The 15,282-nt window shown below is 36.7% G+C and overlaps 1 protein-coding gene across 7 annotated transcripts in view; it reads right to left on the bottom strand.

Moving 5' to 3' along the window:
- Positions 1-1,521: 1,521 nt before the first annotated feature.
- LOC116052757 (prolyl 4-hydroxylase subunit alpha-2) overlaps positions 1,522-15,282 on the bottom strand; it is a 33,020-nt gene continuing 19,259 nt past the window's right edge. For 5 of the 7 annotated variants that reach the window (XM_031303578.2, XM_031303574.2, XM_031303579.2 and 2 more), the window contains 11 exons: positions 14,103-14,342; positions 12,173-12,369; positions 11,161-11,337; positions 10,559-10,629; positions 9,691-9,790; positions 8,844-8,897; positions 7,757-7,816; positions 7,620-7,685; positions 5,185-5,253; positions 4,120-4,216; positions 1,522-1,859 (listed from right to left, as the gene is read on the bottom strand). In XM_031303578.2, the coding sequence (XP_031159438.1) occupies positions 1,789-1,859; positions 4,120-4,216; positions 5,185-5,253; positions 7,620-7,685; positions 7,757-7,816; positions 8,844-8,897; positions 9,691-9,790; positions 10,559-10,629; positions 11,161-11,337; positions 12,173-12,369; positions 14,103-14,342 (1,202 nt within the window). In that variant the 3' untranslated portion in view covers positions 1,522-1,788. The remainder of the gene's footprint in view (positions 1,860-4,119; positions 4,217-5,184; positions 5,254-7,619; positions 7,686-7,756; positions 7,817-8,843; positions 8,898-9,690; positions 9,791-10,558; positions 10,630-11,160; positions 11,338-12,172; positions 12,370-14,102; positions 14,343-15,282) is intronic. The other 2 variants (XM_031303577.2, XM_031303576.2) reach the window with 2 other exon arrangements.

The raw sequence follows: 15,282 nt of genomic DNA, 5'->3' as shown, positions 1-15,282 counted from the left end.
AAAAAACTCAGAAAGTTACGTTGGAAAGCTAAGCATCTGGAATCACTGACTCACTGTTGTTGACTAGTAAAACTTTAAAATGTCACCAATACGCAAATGAGCATATGACGTCATCTAGCTACTTTTAGCGACTTTTGGAGCTAGTGCTAGCTACTTTCATTGGAAAAGAGTTGGGGTGGTGGATGGGTAAAAACACACAGGACTTTTACAGAGGAAAGCGGGGTTCCTTTCCCGTAAAAAAACAAAAGTAACATGTTTTATCCTCAGCTACTTACTGTAACTGAATTTTACTCTTGAATCGCTTTTTTTCTTTAGCAATTAATGGCTAATGTAAGTAATGGCTTCTAGCAAATCACACTGGAGATTCTAGACCCATACTTCACTCTATCAATCAATCAATCAATCAATCGTACATGTACAATTCCAGTGAAATGTAAATGTTTTACTGTAAGAAACCATGTAAAATAGTGAAGACACAAAACATTTTAATAAAAGACACTGTTTATTGACTTGCTTGTTTGCCATCTTGTAGAAAGAGCACAACATGTAACAGTGTAATAATTTAAAAACTACATATAAATAAAAACATCAAGGAAATGATTTGGGGCAAATATGTTTCTTTGTCAGGTTTGAAGGAAAATAAAACCCTGTGGATGCAAATGATAAAGCATGGAGTGACAGGAGTATTGATTAATCAAGCAAAGGTGTTTACAATTAAGATACATTGAAGCCAATTTGTGTCAAGCGACTGATGGTAACCAACAGCATAAAGTTGTTTTGCCAAAATTAACCTCTAAATAGAGCCAATACCAGCCCATAGTCTTAACTTTGCATCCCAGGTGTTTTTGTAATGTGTAACATTATCATGTATCTGAAAGTGATACCGAGTCAACAGTTGGGCCCACAAGTCTGAGTCAATTACCAAAAAAAAGTCAAAAGTAATTTTTCATTATCAAAAACTGATACAACTTTTCCCAACTTATTTGCTGCTTCTTATTCAGAAATATGTTAAATGTGTGATTTTTCTCTTTAAGAAACATGCCTATGACATTGAAATAACTGAATGACCAGCTCTGACACCATTTGCAAGGTTTTTGTACACCTCCTGTATATTTTGGTGTTTTCAACAGCTAAAATATAAATATTAACTAAATGAATAAGGGCTTCTTTGTATCACCACCGATGCTAATTCTTTACTTTGAAAAGTTAAAAGTTGCTTCTAATTGTGCAGATAAAAAGCTTAGTGGAACAGTCTGGGGGACTGAGAACAAAAACAAGTTTTAGTTTTTGGTATTAGTTGGGAAAAAAAAGATTTGGAGAGGACTCACACATTTGGATTTACCACTAACTTCATTTTAAATTAGAGTTGACTGTAAAATGGATGTACATTGGCAAACCAATATTGTACTGATATAGCTTTGTGTGTGTGTGTGTGTGTGTGTGTGTGTGTGTGTGTGTGTGTGTGTGTGTGTGTGTTTAATGTTCATTAGTTATTTCTAATAACAGTACAGCACAGTACAGTCATTTTTTTTTCTTAATTAAGTGGGGGTGGTATGTGGATGCATGATAGAGAACTGAGTTCTGTATCTTCTGGTGAAAGAGCAAAGAAATTATCCTGCCAGATCTCACATAACAGTATCATAATTTCCTCATGAAACATTTCATTATCATGCTGAGGGAAAGCACACTAAGTGTTGAATAATTTGTCTCTGAGTTGCATCATTGCCAAAATGAAGGCACTACTGAAGGTGTGTGTCTTTTGCATGTTCCTTAGGTGAGGGTCAAACTTCAGTCCACTTCTGTCAGACCACAGGGTCTCCTGAACTCTTGTCCTCGCTCGTGAAACCACTTGTTTGACACTGACAAAACAGAAAAAAAACATGTGAGGACCAAAAATATGCCTTTGTAATTGAATACAAAAAACATACTAAGCCTTCACTACCCCAATTTTCCTTGTCAGCATGTGGTAAAAGCTTTGTCCCCGAAAAATATTTTGTGCATTTCTAATAGAACAAGACGTGAAGATCTTGTATCAACACTGTTTTTAGGATTAGGATGCAAAAATTTGACTAATATCGATGTCCTCTTCACCCAATGAGGAGTATTCCTAAATTAAACGTATTTTAAATCACACAATATCTCAAGTATACGTTTATTAGGAGAATTTCGTCAATAGAAAAGAGCTGTACCTTAAACTGATCATAGTAAAGTCTAGAGTTGGGAAAAACGAATGACCATATCGAAAACCGTATGTATCGTGACTTTTTTGCAACGATTTTTTAAAATCACCTAAAGATCTTCTGTTTACACGGTACCGCTGATGGTGACTACATCATATATGTTTCCAGCAAGACAGAACGAAAACAGAAAATGCAGAAAATCCATGTTATGTTGTTCTTTACAAATGAAATAAATGTCAGACTGACTGACTGACATATGATGTGCATTCTTTTTAGAAAACAATTAGTTTTTAAAAATGTCTCATGATAGATTGTCTCTAGAAGTTGTTTTTGTTAAAGAAGGAAAAGTACATCGCAATACTCAATCCATCGAAACACAATACTTATCGAATCGCAATACAAAATGGAATTGGCACCCATGTATTGTGAAAAAATCTAGTCGAGACAAAAGCATATTGTCCCAGCCCTAGTGGAGTCTTGGATCATCCAGTAGGCCCGTAGTCTATATACTCAACGTTCGTGTGTTGGATATTTTAAACTCCGGTGGATTTATGAGGACTATGGTTAACTGCTCCTCAGATCTCTGCAGGGTAAATTGAGACAGCTAGCTAGACTATCTGTCCAATCAGAATTTTCTCTCGCACGACTAAAACAACTTTTGAATGTAAATGTTCCACCAAAACAAGTTCCTTCCCAAGGCTTGCTAAGCCCATGACGATTGTGATCGTTTTAAAGAAATGCCAATAAACCAGAGCCCGTTTTTCTCCCATCACAGAATGCTGTGGACTAGCCAGACCCTCCTCCGCAGCGCTGTGGAGGAAGGTCTGGCAACAAAAAGTATCTGGGATTAACAGGTATGTTGTGGTGACGGAATCTCAGGGGCTGAAAATATTTTTTAACAAAAAACACTGTTTTTCAAACAACTAGATATGCTGAAAGCACACCAAAATGCACACACAAACTCGTTACATTTTCTGCTCCAAGAACACAAGTTACACAGCAGCTCAGAAAATGGTTCTGGTATGAAAACATGGCTCCTTGTCAGTAGACTACATTACTAAGACAGGTAAAATATAAAATGAGAATATCTTTAATGCTAAACATTTTGTAAAATGGTAACAAATATGAACCTTGTATTTCCAGTAAAACATCTTGGCTGTTGTACTATGGCATTTGTATCTCCAGAAAATGTATCAATACATGTCATGTTGTTATATTAGGACTTGTAAGCTTGTAAAAAAAAAAAAAAAAAAAAAAAAAAAAAAATCTAAATAAACCTTATAAATCCTATTCTCCACATCACAACGTGAAATTTGTATTTGTCCGTGTTCAAACGTACAACTCAACATACAAATAGAAAAGCATAGTTTGAGCTAATCGTCCCTTACAACCCAATCATCTAAGGTCATTCTAAAGGTGCTAAAATCATTTTGCTTTGTGTAAATGTATTTTTGTTAAAATATCCTCTCTGCATCAAAGATCAAAAGGTGAACAAGGACACCATGGATGCCAGATATGTGCCGCCATTGCCATACCATAACCTAATCATACTGGGAGCATTTATTTCTTGCAACGCAGGGAAAAACCCAGATAAGCAACATCGTCCTGTCTGGACTGGCAAGACTGATAACGACAGTAACTTAAGCAGAAGTTTGCCTCCCCATTCTGTTTTCCATTCCATTCCATTCTGATTTCCCTCTTAAATTTCTATATCTGCAACAAGCTTACGTTAAGCTGAACTCATTCATGTGTGAACATTACCAGGCAACTTTGTCTGATGTAACACATGATAACAGTGGAACACATTATCATGACTTTTCAGCCATCTACTTACCAAATAACACATTTTATAAACTCAATTTTAGTCAGAATGTAGCCGTTTTCTAATCCTATTCAATGTATTAATACTTGGTTGTGATCAATCTGGACTTTGACTCACCCCATTTACTTCCTACTAAGACAGGACAGGCTGCATGCCTGGTCCTGTAGTCTCCCTCCCCGCTCTTGAACAGGTTGTACCAGAACACTGCCGTCCCCTGTAAAGAAATAGAACAAATGAAGAAATGATGGTAACACCCAATGTGCACAAGAGAGAAGGAAAATATAAAAAGTTAAAAAGACTGATGCTTGGTTTAAAGAAGACCTGCCGCACAAGTGGCTTTTTGCTGAGTGTGGTTCATTTTGGTTGCTTGACAATGTTATTGATTGCCTCTTGATCCCTGTCAGACTGAAAATATTCAGGAAGGATGGGAAAAGTAAGATGTTCGACAAGCGCAAGCTGCAGACGATGAATGGAGTTTAAAGTCAACATAGAGATTCCAGTGAAGGAAAGATAAGGAAGAATAGAGGCCTTAAGTTGTTAAGGTTAAGAACAAAGCATTGGCAGACCATATGTGGTCGACTTTCCCCCTTTCGGTCATTGAATGTGTATAATATTGACTGAGATTGTAGCTTTTATTTTGTGTAAAATGTTGTGTTGGAGTGTGTGTTTAGTGTACACTGAAGTGGTTGAAAAAAAAGGAAATGAAAAGACACTTTAATAAGCACTGCATAAATAAATAAGCATTGCATAAAAAAGACAACTGCACACATGCGGGGGGAAAAGTCAGTTAAAAGTAAGCTATTGCTTGACAATCTTTGGGCCTATGTTGCCACAGCTTTGTTGATTTGCCAATACAAAATATATATAAGTCTGACCACATCAACATGTTATGCCTAGGGCAAAAAGGGTTAGGGTCTGATTCACTGCAAAAGTCTATTTAATCGTCCACCAATTTTCATTGGATTGAATGGATTGGGCAAATTGCCATGCAACACAGAATAATACAGGCAACCTCCTGTGAGATCCTCAATCATTCAGTTAGGAGTTACAGGGACTGTGTCTCGACACATCAATCATTAAACTGACAGAAACACTGGATCGGTTTCCCACTGGGGACACTAGCAGTATAGAGTAAACACACTCAACACACACAGAAACACACTCCGAGTCTGTTGTCATCACCTTTCTAGGCCAGATTGCTGCTCCAAAGTCAGGGAAGACCGTGGCACCTCCTGCCTCAACATCACTCATCTGAGAAAAGACAAAAATCTCGTTAGAAACGTTCTCTGTATTTTACTCAAAGGGAGACACTACAGGTGAATTGGGTGAAAACAATGGAACTAATGGATATCACTATGAGACTTCCCTAGTTGATTACTTACATTAAGATTGTATTGTATTACAAGTATTCTAAACTTGTATGTTTTAATATGCAAATGATTCATTATCTCATTAAATATGCGCTTATTTTCATAACTTTCCAGAACTGTAATCTAAACATGGGATAAAGCCTGGGCTCTAAATTATTGTTTCATTTGCTGACAGATTAGAGTCTAAGGTTTTTACAGAGTCAACTTTGGATATCTCTTTTTCTCACTCCATAAATCAGAAAATAGCCATAACTCAATACATTTTCCCAATGTTTTAGGTCTAAAATGTTCTATAAATCAGGCAATGAATGACATATGAACAAATCTCTCTGTAAAAACCTTCAGAAAATGGATTGGAATAAAACTGGAAAGTTCAGTGTATGTAAGTGCTACTGAAGTGGAGAAAAAAACTCAGCGTTATGTATTGTAAAATGCCATACATTTTGCAAGACAATACAGCTGAATAGGGTTAGCATTTATATAACAACCTATGGCTTGGATATCACCATGAAATTGTTATTTTTTAAATATGTAAATGAGAAATATAGAAATATACAGGTGCTAATGCTAAAACCCCTACTGTAAATGTGTATTTTCGATGTTTTTTTTTGCCCACTAGTCTAAAAGGTAGACATGTTATGGACGCAAAGTAGCCCAAAACGCTTCAAATATAAAAATTACATTTATCCCTGTAGTGTCTCCCTTTAAAGAATACACTATATTTAAAAATCCTCAAAGGATGCATTAAAAAACACACACACACAGACATCTGCATTTGTGGCTTATCAAAATACTGTACACATTTGTTTTACTTTTCAGAGCAACTTATAACATGTCAATACTACACATACACATGTTGCTATTAAGATATATTTTATAGTAAGTAAGTAACACAAAGTTGATAATGATTCAAATAATATCCTTTTTGAGTATGTGTCCAGAAATCTGGATCCTTATTAACTGACAAATGAAATGCTTTTATTGTATGTCATTACATTAGAAATAAATGTACAAATAATTGCTTGAGTGGTATGTGATAAAAAAAAAAAAACAAGGTCCTTCGAAGGTCTTGCAAGAAATAAGGTGCAAAAATGACAAGTCACAAATTTGTACATAACAATGAAGTGTAAGAAAGTTGCTATATGCACTACAGTGAGGGAAGAGTAGAAAGACTAAAGAAATACTTTTTACAGAGCAAAGGAAAAGGGAATATGGTCTTCCTTTAAACTAACCAACTGTTTCATCACCAAGTTCATCCCATTGTTTGATAAGAAAATCTACATCATGCTACCTAGCTGTGATGATCAGTAGTGTCCCACTATACATCTATTTCTTCACGAGTCAAACATGCTTGATCTATTATCTAAAATATGTACTGTAACTTTGTAAGATGCTCTCCTTGTACCATATGTTTCAGTGTCATACAACATGTTCTTTGGATCATTTGTGAACAGTTATAACAATTGAACTGGTTTCTAATTCGTACTGCAATGTTTTGATACAAGAATTTAACCACTTTATTTTATTTCTGTAGCATTTGCTGCTACAATACCTTGCTATAATTTAATCTGCAGTAATCAATGGTTTCATTGTTTTCTGTCCATATCTTATAATCAACATGTATGTTTAGAGAAGTTACATTTTACGATATAATAGATCAATAATAATATATTAATAAAAGCACTTCCACATCATGTATCAAGGTGAACAGTGAACTTCAACCAATCACTGGTTATATAGAAAAATAAAAACAATTCACATGCATACCTCATTCAAAAACTAAATGTTTACCTATTTTTGGGTATAATTGTATTTTGTGCAACCCAGTGTTAGCAATAGTTAAATAAAGAGTGGCTTCTACATCAGTGTGTTAATAGGGGATGGCCAACAAAACTCTCCACAATATGTACTGGAACTGATTGACAGACAAACTTGAATCTTAGATATTTGTCTACAAAGTTTCTCAGTCATCGAGGCGATAGGATATTTATCCGGCACCATTTTTAGTATTATATCCCCAGAATCTGTAGAACTATTACAGAATCTTTCCCCATGACATCAAGTAACTCTAGATTTTGAACTATATCCCTGTAATGCCACACTACAGGCCAAGTGAAAGTCAATCAATCCAAGTCCAAGATTGAACCAGAGCTTATGCATATGCTCATGAAGCTAAAAACAAGACGACGGAGCGTAGATTTCAGGGGACTGCCACGACCGCCCTTCAATTATCAGCGACATACTTACGTAGTTCAAAAAAGTTGCCACACGATTTCCAGTGCCTAATCTTTTGAAAGCATCAGGCTCATCTTTCTACAAAGATAAAATTCAAGAGTGAAAATACATGATGAAAACGCTGCTCACTAGCACGCACGTGTACTTACGTAGTTTAGGAAGGTGGCAAGTCTATTTCCGTCGCCATTGTAGTTGCTGTCAAAAGGACGCTGCAACAGATTGTTAGAACATTTAACCCATCACCAAACAGACTCGCAGTAGGAGCCCCGCCACTAAGGAAACTAACTAGACTCACATCAAATACAATCTACTCTATTATCTGTCACAAACATAACAGAATCACAACTGAATTACATTTTTCACCTAAGGTAAAAAAAAAATTGTTTCAAATGATATGCAACTTACGGCTGTGGGCCAGATTTGGCCCGTGATAGGGAGCCGGGTGGCCCGCACACCATTTTCTAATTCACCATGAAAATAAATTGATTCATACTGGGAATTTTGTTTTGTACTTTGTATGTAAGCAAGGTGCCAGAGTGCATAAAAAGAGCATCAAAGTAGAGCATGTTTATAATAATTCCACCATACATCACAAACATGTGTTTGCTGCTATATTAATGTGCTTAATAACGAGTACAGCCCCTTTAACATCATGCAGTAACAAAAGATTTGTTTGTTTGTAATGACCAGTTGTATTGTATATAACCAAATCTGTCATTATGTAGCAAAGAGAGGATGCACAGATGCACATAGTACATACAGTTATAGATCATGTGAAATTCAGAGATTAACACACAGAGGGAACATAGCTCACATCTCCAGAATATAAAAGTCAGGGAGATTTACAGCAGAGAAATGCAAGCAAGAGATACAGCTGTTCAGCAAGCAGACCAAATATTGTGATTATTGCATTGTAAAACAGACATTTTACAGAATTCAAATGAACCGAGTATATTTCTATGGATAGCAGCAGTATTAGAATCGAAGGACACTATTCAGCGTATACATTTTCAAAAGCAGCCACAAAAAAAAAAATTGAAAAAAATGTATTTTGAGTTACAGTGAGATGGTATAATCATAATGTACTCTTCAATGTAAAGAGTACTAGACACTGGACTTGAACTTAAACAAAAGCTAGCATTAATTTACAGTGATCTTGATAAAATTGACAATGTGTGACCTCCTAAAATTTCCACACCAACTTACAAACTAATTTTCAACCACAAATGAACTCACCCTTGAGAAGTCATAATGTGGCTCGTACTGTCCTCCAACTCCATAGTTAGCGACCTGGTGAGCCATTGACAAAGGTAATTTATATTTAAAATAAAAATAATTAAATTCTAAAATCATTGGCAAACAATGCATGTGCATGTAGGCCTGTCTTTGATATATATATATATATATAATATATTTTTTTTATAGATTTAGATCTCTATAGAGCTCCCCCTACAGCTTCGGAATAGATATTTGGCAGCTCCTATGTTTACTTGTGTCTAAGTCCTCGCTCGGTCAGTCTGCCGTTTCCTCTTTCTCTGTTCCTCCGACAATGCTTTCCTAGCTTTCTGCTTCTTTTTTGCCGGCTCAGCCATGACGACAGTGTGAAAAACTCCATCGCTACCTTGTTAGCCGGTTCCTGAATGGGCGTATGTGTGCAGTGCCGTGAAGCAATTCGCTACATCGCGAGACCTGATATCACGCGATACTTCCTGACGCTGAGGCCGACGGCCAAAAGTTGCAAGGGTGGTTTTTCCTCTCACGGGAAGCGAGACGACCACCATTCAACCCGAAAAAAGTCATATAACCATTCCAATGACTCCGAAGCTGTTCAGTTGAGGTAAATTAAGCTAAAAAAACTGCATAGTTCCCCTTTAAGATAATAATATTTTTCACGTGATTAAATTAAGCAATAGTTTACTGTATTTGACACATTGTTCTTAGATACACTGTATATATCATTATTACTAGTGTGAATAGTATTAAATTTAGTAAAAATAGAAGAATGGATAGCAGATTTCTGTGTAATATGACATGACATGAAGATGTAGTAATTAATGTAATTCTGTAGTATGCATAACATTACCTGTAGTAACTCTGCAGTGTCTACTGTAAGTCCTGTGATGTCTTCTATTCTCTGGTTGACTATGTCAATGACAGGGTCATCCTCTTTATCCAACCATGCACTGAAACAAAAAAGTGTACATGTATAAGCACATAGTACAGTACACACGCGCACACACACACACACACACACACACACACACACACACACACACACACACACACACACACACACACACACACACACACACACACACACACACACACACACACATACACACACCTAGTTTCTGTCAGTCCTCGCCTGCTCCTCATCAGCAATCAGTCCTAGTATAACACATTTTGGCCAGATTGTCTCATTGCTTTACTGTCTTAGTGGTGCAATTGATTGTCAGAAGCCTGTTGCCACTAATAGTCAACTTGTTCTTGTCCTACTGCTACTGTCCTACTGTAATTTGATAAGAGGTCTATGTGCTGCATAAGCCCCATCATTTCCAATGTTTACAATTTTTAACGAAAAATACATTTTTTGAAACAACTATATATGCTGAAAGCACACCAAATGCCCACACAAAATGGTTACATTTCTGCTCCAACAACACAAGTTACACAGCAGTTTACAGTAAACAGAGTGTCCTTGTTGCAAAGGCAGCCCAGAAAATGGTTCTGGTATGAAAGAGTGAATAAATAATTGGATAAAAAGGAAAAGGCTGTATCCTTAAAAAAATAATTAAAAAAAGCTGTACAGTAATGATTGGAGTACCTTGGTTAACACTGCAAATGATATCAACAATAAATAATAAAACATTATAATAATGAGGTCTAACCATGTATTATTGACTGAAATCCACAAGACGGCTCCCGAAGAGCCTTTATTCTGACTGAGTTACCTTTTTGATACTCTGTAGTTGGCTGTGGTCAAGACGCCTGTTTTGGGGTCACGGACAGTAGCTCTGGCAAGCTTAAAAAGCAAAAACAACACACAGAAATAAGTGTTTGTCATCATAAACATGACAGATCAGAGTTTGTCCACTTATTCCATGTTTAACGTGTACGTACAGTATATATATGTAGTGCCACCAAAGTCTTTTCATTTAGTCTTACCCATTATATATTTTACTATAAATATTATATACTGAATATCTTTTTCCTATTTCATTTACAGATTCAGAAGATACATTTTAAAGCCAATCAGCCACCTTCACAAACACAGAAAACCTAGTGGTAAAAGAATCTGGTGAAAAAAGAAAAGAGAGTATTAATTTGTAACTGAACTCCACTTGTTGAAGGTAGGCTATGTTTGTCGCAGTACTACAGATTAATAATGACCCTTTATCTATCACTGTAAAGAAAACAACGTCATCAATAAGCATAGTATCGGTAATGATAAACTTTATCAGCACTATCGTCACTGTCTCTGATTTTGTTTTGTTTTGTGTTGAGCGCAGAATTTTTCGATGTATTATTTCTTATTTATTGCTGCTTGTCTCACCCTGGGTTTAGCCAGCTCCTTAATCTTCTCAATCTCCTTGTGTGACAGCACGTTCAGGTAGCGTACAATGTGGGGGCTGTCCCACTCATCTTCCTCTTTCATGGGCTTCAGCAGGAGACGAGGGTTCCTCTTACCATCCTGATAGCGACAGAACAACCGGCTGCGCCTCACGTCGTTCTGGTTAAACATACAAGATAAACAGAAAATAATAATATCATATTAAGAGAGGCTTGATATAGAGGGACTGAAATAAGATTTTTTTTTTTTTTGACTGACCCCTGCTGTCAAGTCAAATCCAATTTCACAAGATGATGGGTTGCCATAGAAGCTCATGCACACTCATGGTGCACCCATACAGGTTTTTACATCATTTTGCATGTATAGACAGCAACATTTCTCCTCGTCCTTTATAGTTTTGTTGCACCTGTTAAGAGAGGACAGTTTACATCTGCATAATTTCTCAGTACAGTTGGGTAACCTTACATGATTCCCAGAATAACTCATCTCGACTTCAAATTGAACAGAGCTCTAATCAGCTTGAATATGTGAAAACACATCTGTGGGTCTGCAGAGCTTTAATAAACAAGCCACATACAAGATAGCTGTAAATATGTGTTTTTAAGCCTGTTTTTTTCATGATTGTTTGACTTAAGTAAAACAGATACAGCTCTGGGAAGATGTCTTTGTGTCTGCAGTCATTGCAAGCTTGCTGTTTTATGTGCAGGTTATTGTACAATGCTCTTTAAAATTAAACACATTATTTGATTTATGTTGAAGCTGTACTCTAATATCAAAATTATGTATCTACCCAATTTAAATGAATTGATACCGAAAGCGTTTTGCTATGAAACATCATTTACAGCAGAAGATCAAACATCAGGTACATAAATTTAACAAAACGTTAACACTTAAGATTATACGTAAATAAAAAGTTTTTTGATTGCCTCTCTGCTACAGGTCTTTACATTACAGACTTGTCAATATGCCTTTATTTTTCTCCTTCATGTCTCACCATTTGGAGCCCCTCCCCTCTGCAGAGAGCCTCATAGGCCTCTCTCTCTGGGAGATGGTCTTTAGGTCTGATGTAGGTTCCCAGCTTGATGGGCTCCTCAGAGGCAGGCTGGTAGTCCTGGTTCAGCTCATTGAGCTGCTTGAACAGTAACCGCTCAAAATACCGCAGGTTTCCTCCTGCCCTCTGGTGGCTGGGGTCTGTCAGTATAAGAAAATAATGATTGCTTGTGGAGAAGTGGAATAAGAAGTCTCATTTAAAAAAAGTTTTGTCCCTTTAATATCGGTTGACATCACATGTGCAAAGAAGTCATTACTCCTAGTCAACATAAATTAATAAAAAACAAAAGGTTTTTTCAGTGATCTTGATGTGTCTTACTTTTTTTTCAAGCTTTAGTCATGTATTTACTTTAACCAAGAACTGTATGGTTTATTTCAAGACAAAACCATGAACGATCATTGTGGACGTCACCTTTCAACTCAGCTTCAAATAACTCCACAGTGGTGGTAACTTAGTACATTTACTTACGTTCTGCACTACCAGTACAATTTAATCTTTTTAATTTACAGCTAATACTGATCAGGAATACTCTCAAATTCTTTGGTACTGAAGGAATTACAAAGCAGATAGTTGAACGAGCACACACCCTTGTGGAGTTTTGAGGCAATACACTGAATCTTCAGTAAGCAGAGGCATTACAGCAACATACCGGGCCTCTTGGTCATTTTCATGTAGGAGCAAAGCTGCCACGTGTACCAAGATTACAGGAACCTCAACAGTAAACAAAGTGTATCCGAAGTATTGACTTAGTTAAGGTTCTTCTTGCAGGGAGAAAATGTGCAGTTCGCTGGAGGGATTTAAACTCCTTAACAGGGGGTCAGACTGCTGAGACGGGTCACAATAAGCATAAATGAGTATGTATGCTCTTTTCCAACAGTGCTGTAGTACACTGATTTAGTTGCACAAATTCAGCCCTGGCAGTATAAATCCTACCGTTTCCTAATAATGGAGACCTGCTAGAGAAAAAAAATCAAGAACGTTGACTGGTGGATTTAACTGGCACTTGATGTAACACTATTCATGTGGGTGATGAGACATTGATTCCTTCCATCATCTACCCTAGTACAGTACTGTCCCATTGATGTGTTTATACATGTGCCTTTTACATGCATTTGTCTTTGTATGTTCTTTGTTGCTATTTATTTGACTATTACTATTGTAGCTCTTTTAAACAAATGCAATTAACTGTATCACATTTCCCTATGAAAACAGAATATGTGATTGCTTGCTTTGCTCTTCCTTGGTCCTGTATTTCCAGTTAGAGTTGATTTGCGTAATGTTGGACTATATATTGTTTCTTTTCTATATCCTTCACAGGTTTTTTTTTGGTTTGTGTATGAGCTATTATATGTACATTTTAAATGTTCATTGTGTTACCTTTGTAGCACTTGATAGCATAAAGTAGGTCTAAGTATGCTACATCTGCTCTACCTCAATTCTTTTCACTTGACATGTAAACAAGCATACCACAGCTGTAAAAAGATGGCCTGCAGCTGTCAACACAGCCCTTGATGCAGAGACTAAAATAACAGTTAGAAACCACAGGCTCTTACTTTGGATGGACAACACCCTGCTCTGGCAAGCACAGAGCACCACTGCAGTGAGAGAGGAGGTGTGTACTGTGGTGATTAGTGAAACAGCAAGACAACCCATCAATTACCTCATAGCAGAGGACTGCGGTCTTAAATACAAGTGCTATTTTAGATTTCTAAAATTTGAGACCATGAACCCATTCACCTATCCTTTATGGTTGCAAGAAAAACTGACTCAGGCGAGGATAAATGAATGAGAGAGTTTGTGTAATTTGTATTAGTGTACACACTGATTTGAGCTCATATCTTTTGTCTGTACACTTGTGTATGTTGCACCTTACCAATAGCCACCAGCCGGCGTGTAAGCTCAATGGCCCGTGGTAGGTCTCCCATTTGGTAAACTGAGTAGCTGAGGTAGTCCAAAATGTCCTCCTTGGAAACCACAGTTTCCTCCCCGCCATCCAGCTGCTTCAAGGACTGCTGCATCCACAGCACAGCGTGGTAATAGTCCGCGTCATTATAAGCCGTCTTTCCCATATCAAAGCAGTCGTCCACTGTCAGTATGGCATTGGAGTGTATACCTGGGGCAGGATTCAATAGATGTAAATACTGACCATATCGTACAGTGATTTTACCAACAACAAAAAAACATGTTTTTTTTCCTTTTCGTATTTGCTGTATTCTGGGTCTCAATCCACTTTGTAGTTACTATTTTTTTATGATGTACCTATTAATTCGTTCTGGATATAATTTGGATGCTAATAATATATTTAGTATTCTAATTTAGGTTATTTACCTAATATACCTACCTGTATATACGTATGTTTACACTTACAGCTACACTTACACTTTTCCCTGCATGGGATGACAAATATATCATTTTTTTATGATCAACGCATGAAACAAAGTGCATTTTTTGTACCTACTTCAGCTTTTTAAGTTTCTGTAGAATTGAGCATCATACAAAATGTGAAAATGTAAAACTATTTCTACCTTAGTAGGCTTTTGATGTTTCCATTATAAATTTGTTTTAAGTGGTTTGCTGGCGGGCAGGTTGAGATATGCAGAGTCTGTCAACTAAGTTTACTGGATCCTTGCTCAGCATAAAAAGCAAAGTCAACTAGCACATACACATCCAAAAGGTGTGAGCCTTATTAATAAACACAAACACATACCTGCAGAAGTATGCACAAGTACACACAAGTACACCCTTTCATACCCGAGTTGTTTCCAAATTGCGGCTAGAATGCCACTGAAATGGGACTGCAGTTCAAAACCTAGCAACTATGTTTCAACTGCATCTCAAGCAAACACTTAATGATCAGTTAGGATTTTAAAAGCAAATATGTGTAAAATTTGAGGATTTCTGACTTTTTGCAACTCCTGGTAGTTGTATAAAACACTTTTCTTACTCTTATTTTTACCTTGAATTTGACTGTAAGCAACTGCAACTAAATCATTTCCCTGAGGGGATCAATAAAGTATTCTGATTCTGAATTATGGTGCAGACAGCAGTGCATT

Source organism: Sander lucioperca, chromosome 13, assembly GCF_008315115.2.
Source record: "Sander lucioperca isolate FBNREF2018 chromosome 13, SLUC_FBN_1.2, whole genome shotgun sequence".
NCBI lineage: Eukaryota > Metazoa > Chordata > Actinopteri > Perciformes > Percidae > Sander > Sander lucioperca.
Note: the sequence above shows the minus strand (reverse complement) of the source record. Positions and strands in the feature narration are given on the sequence as shown.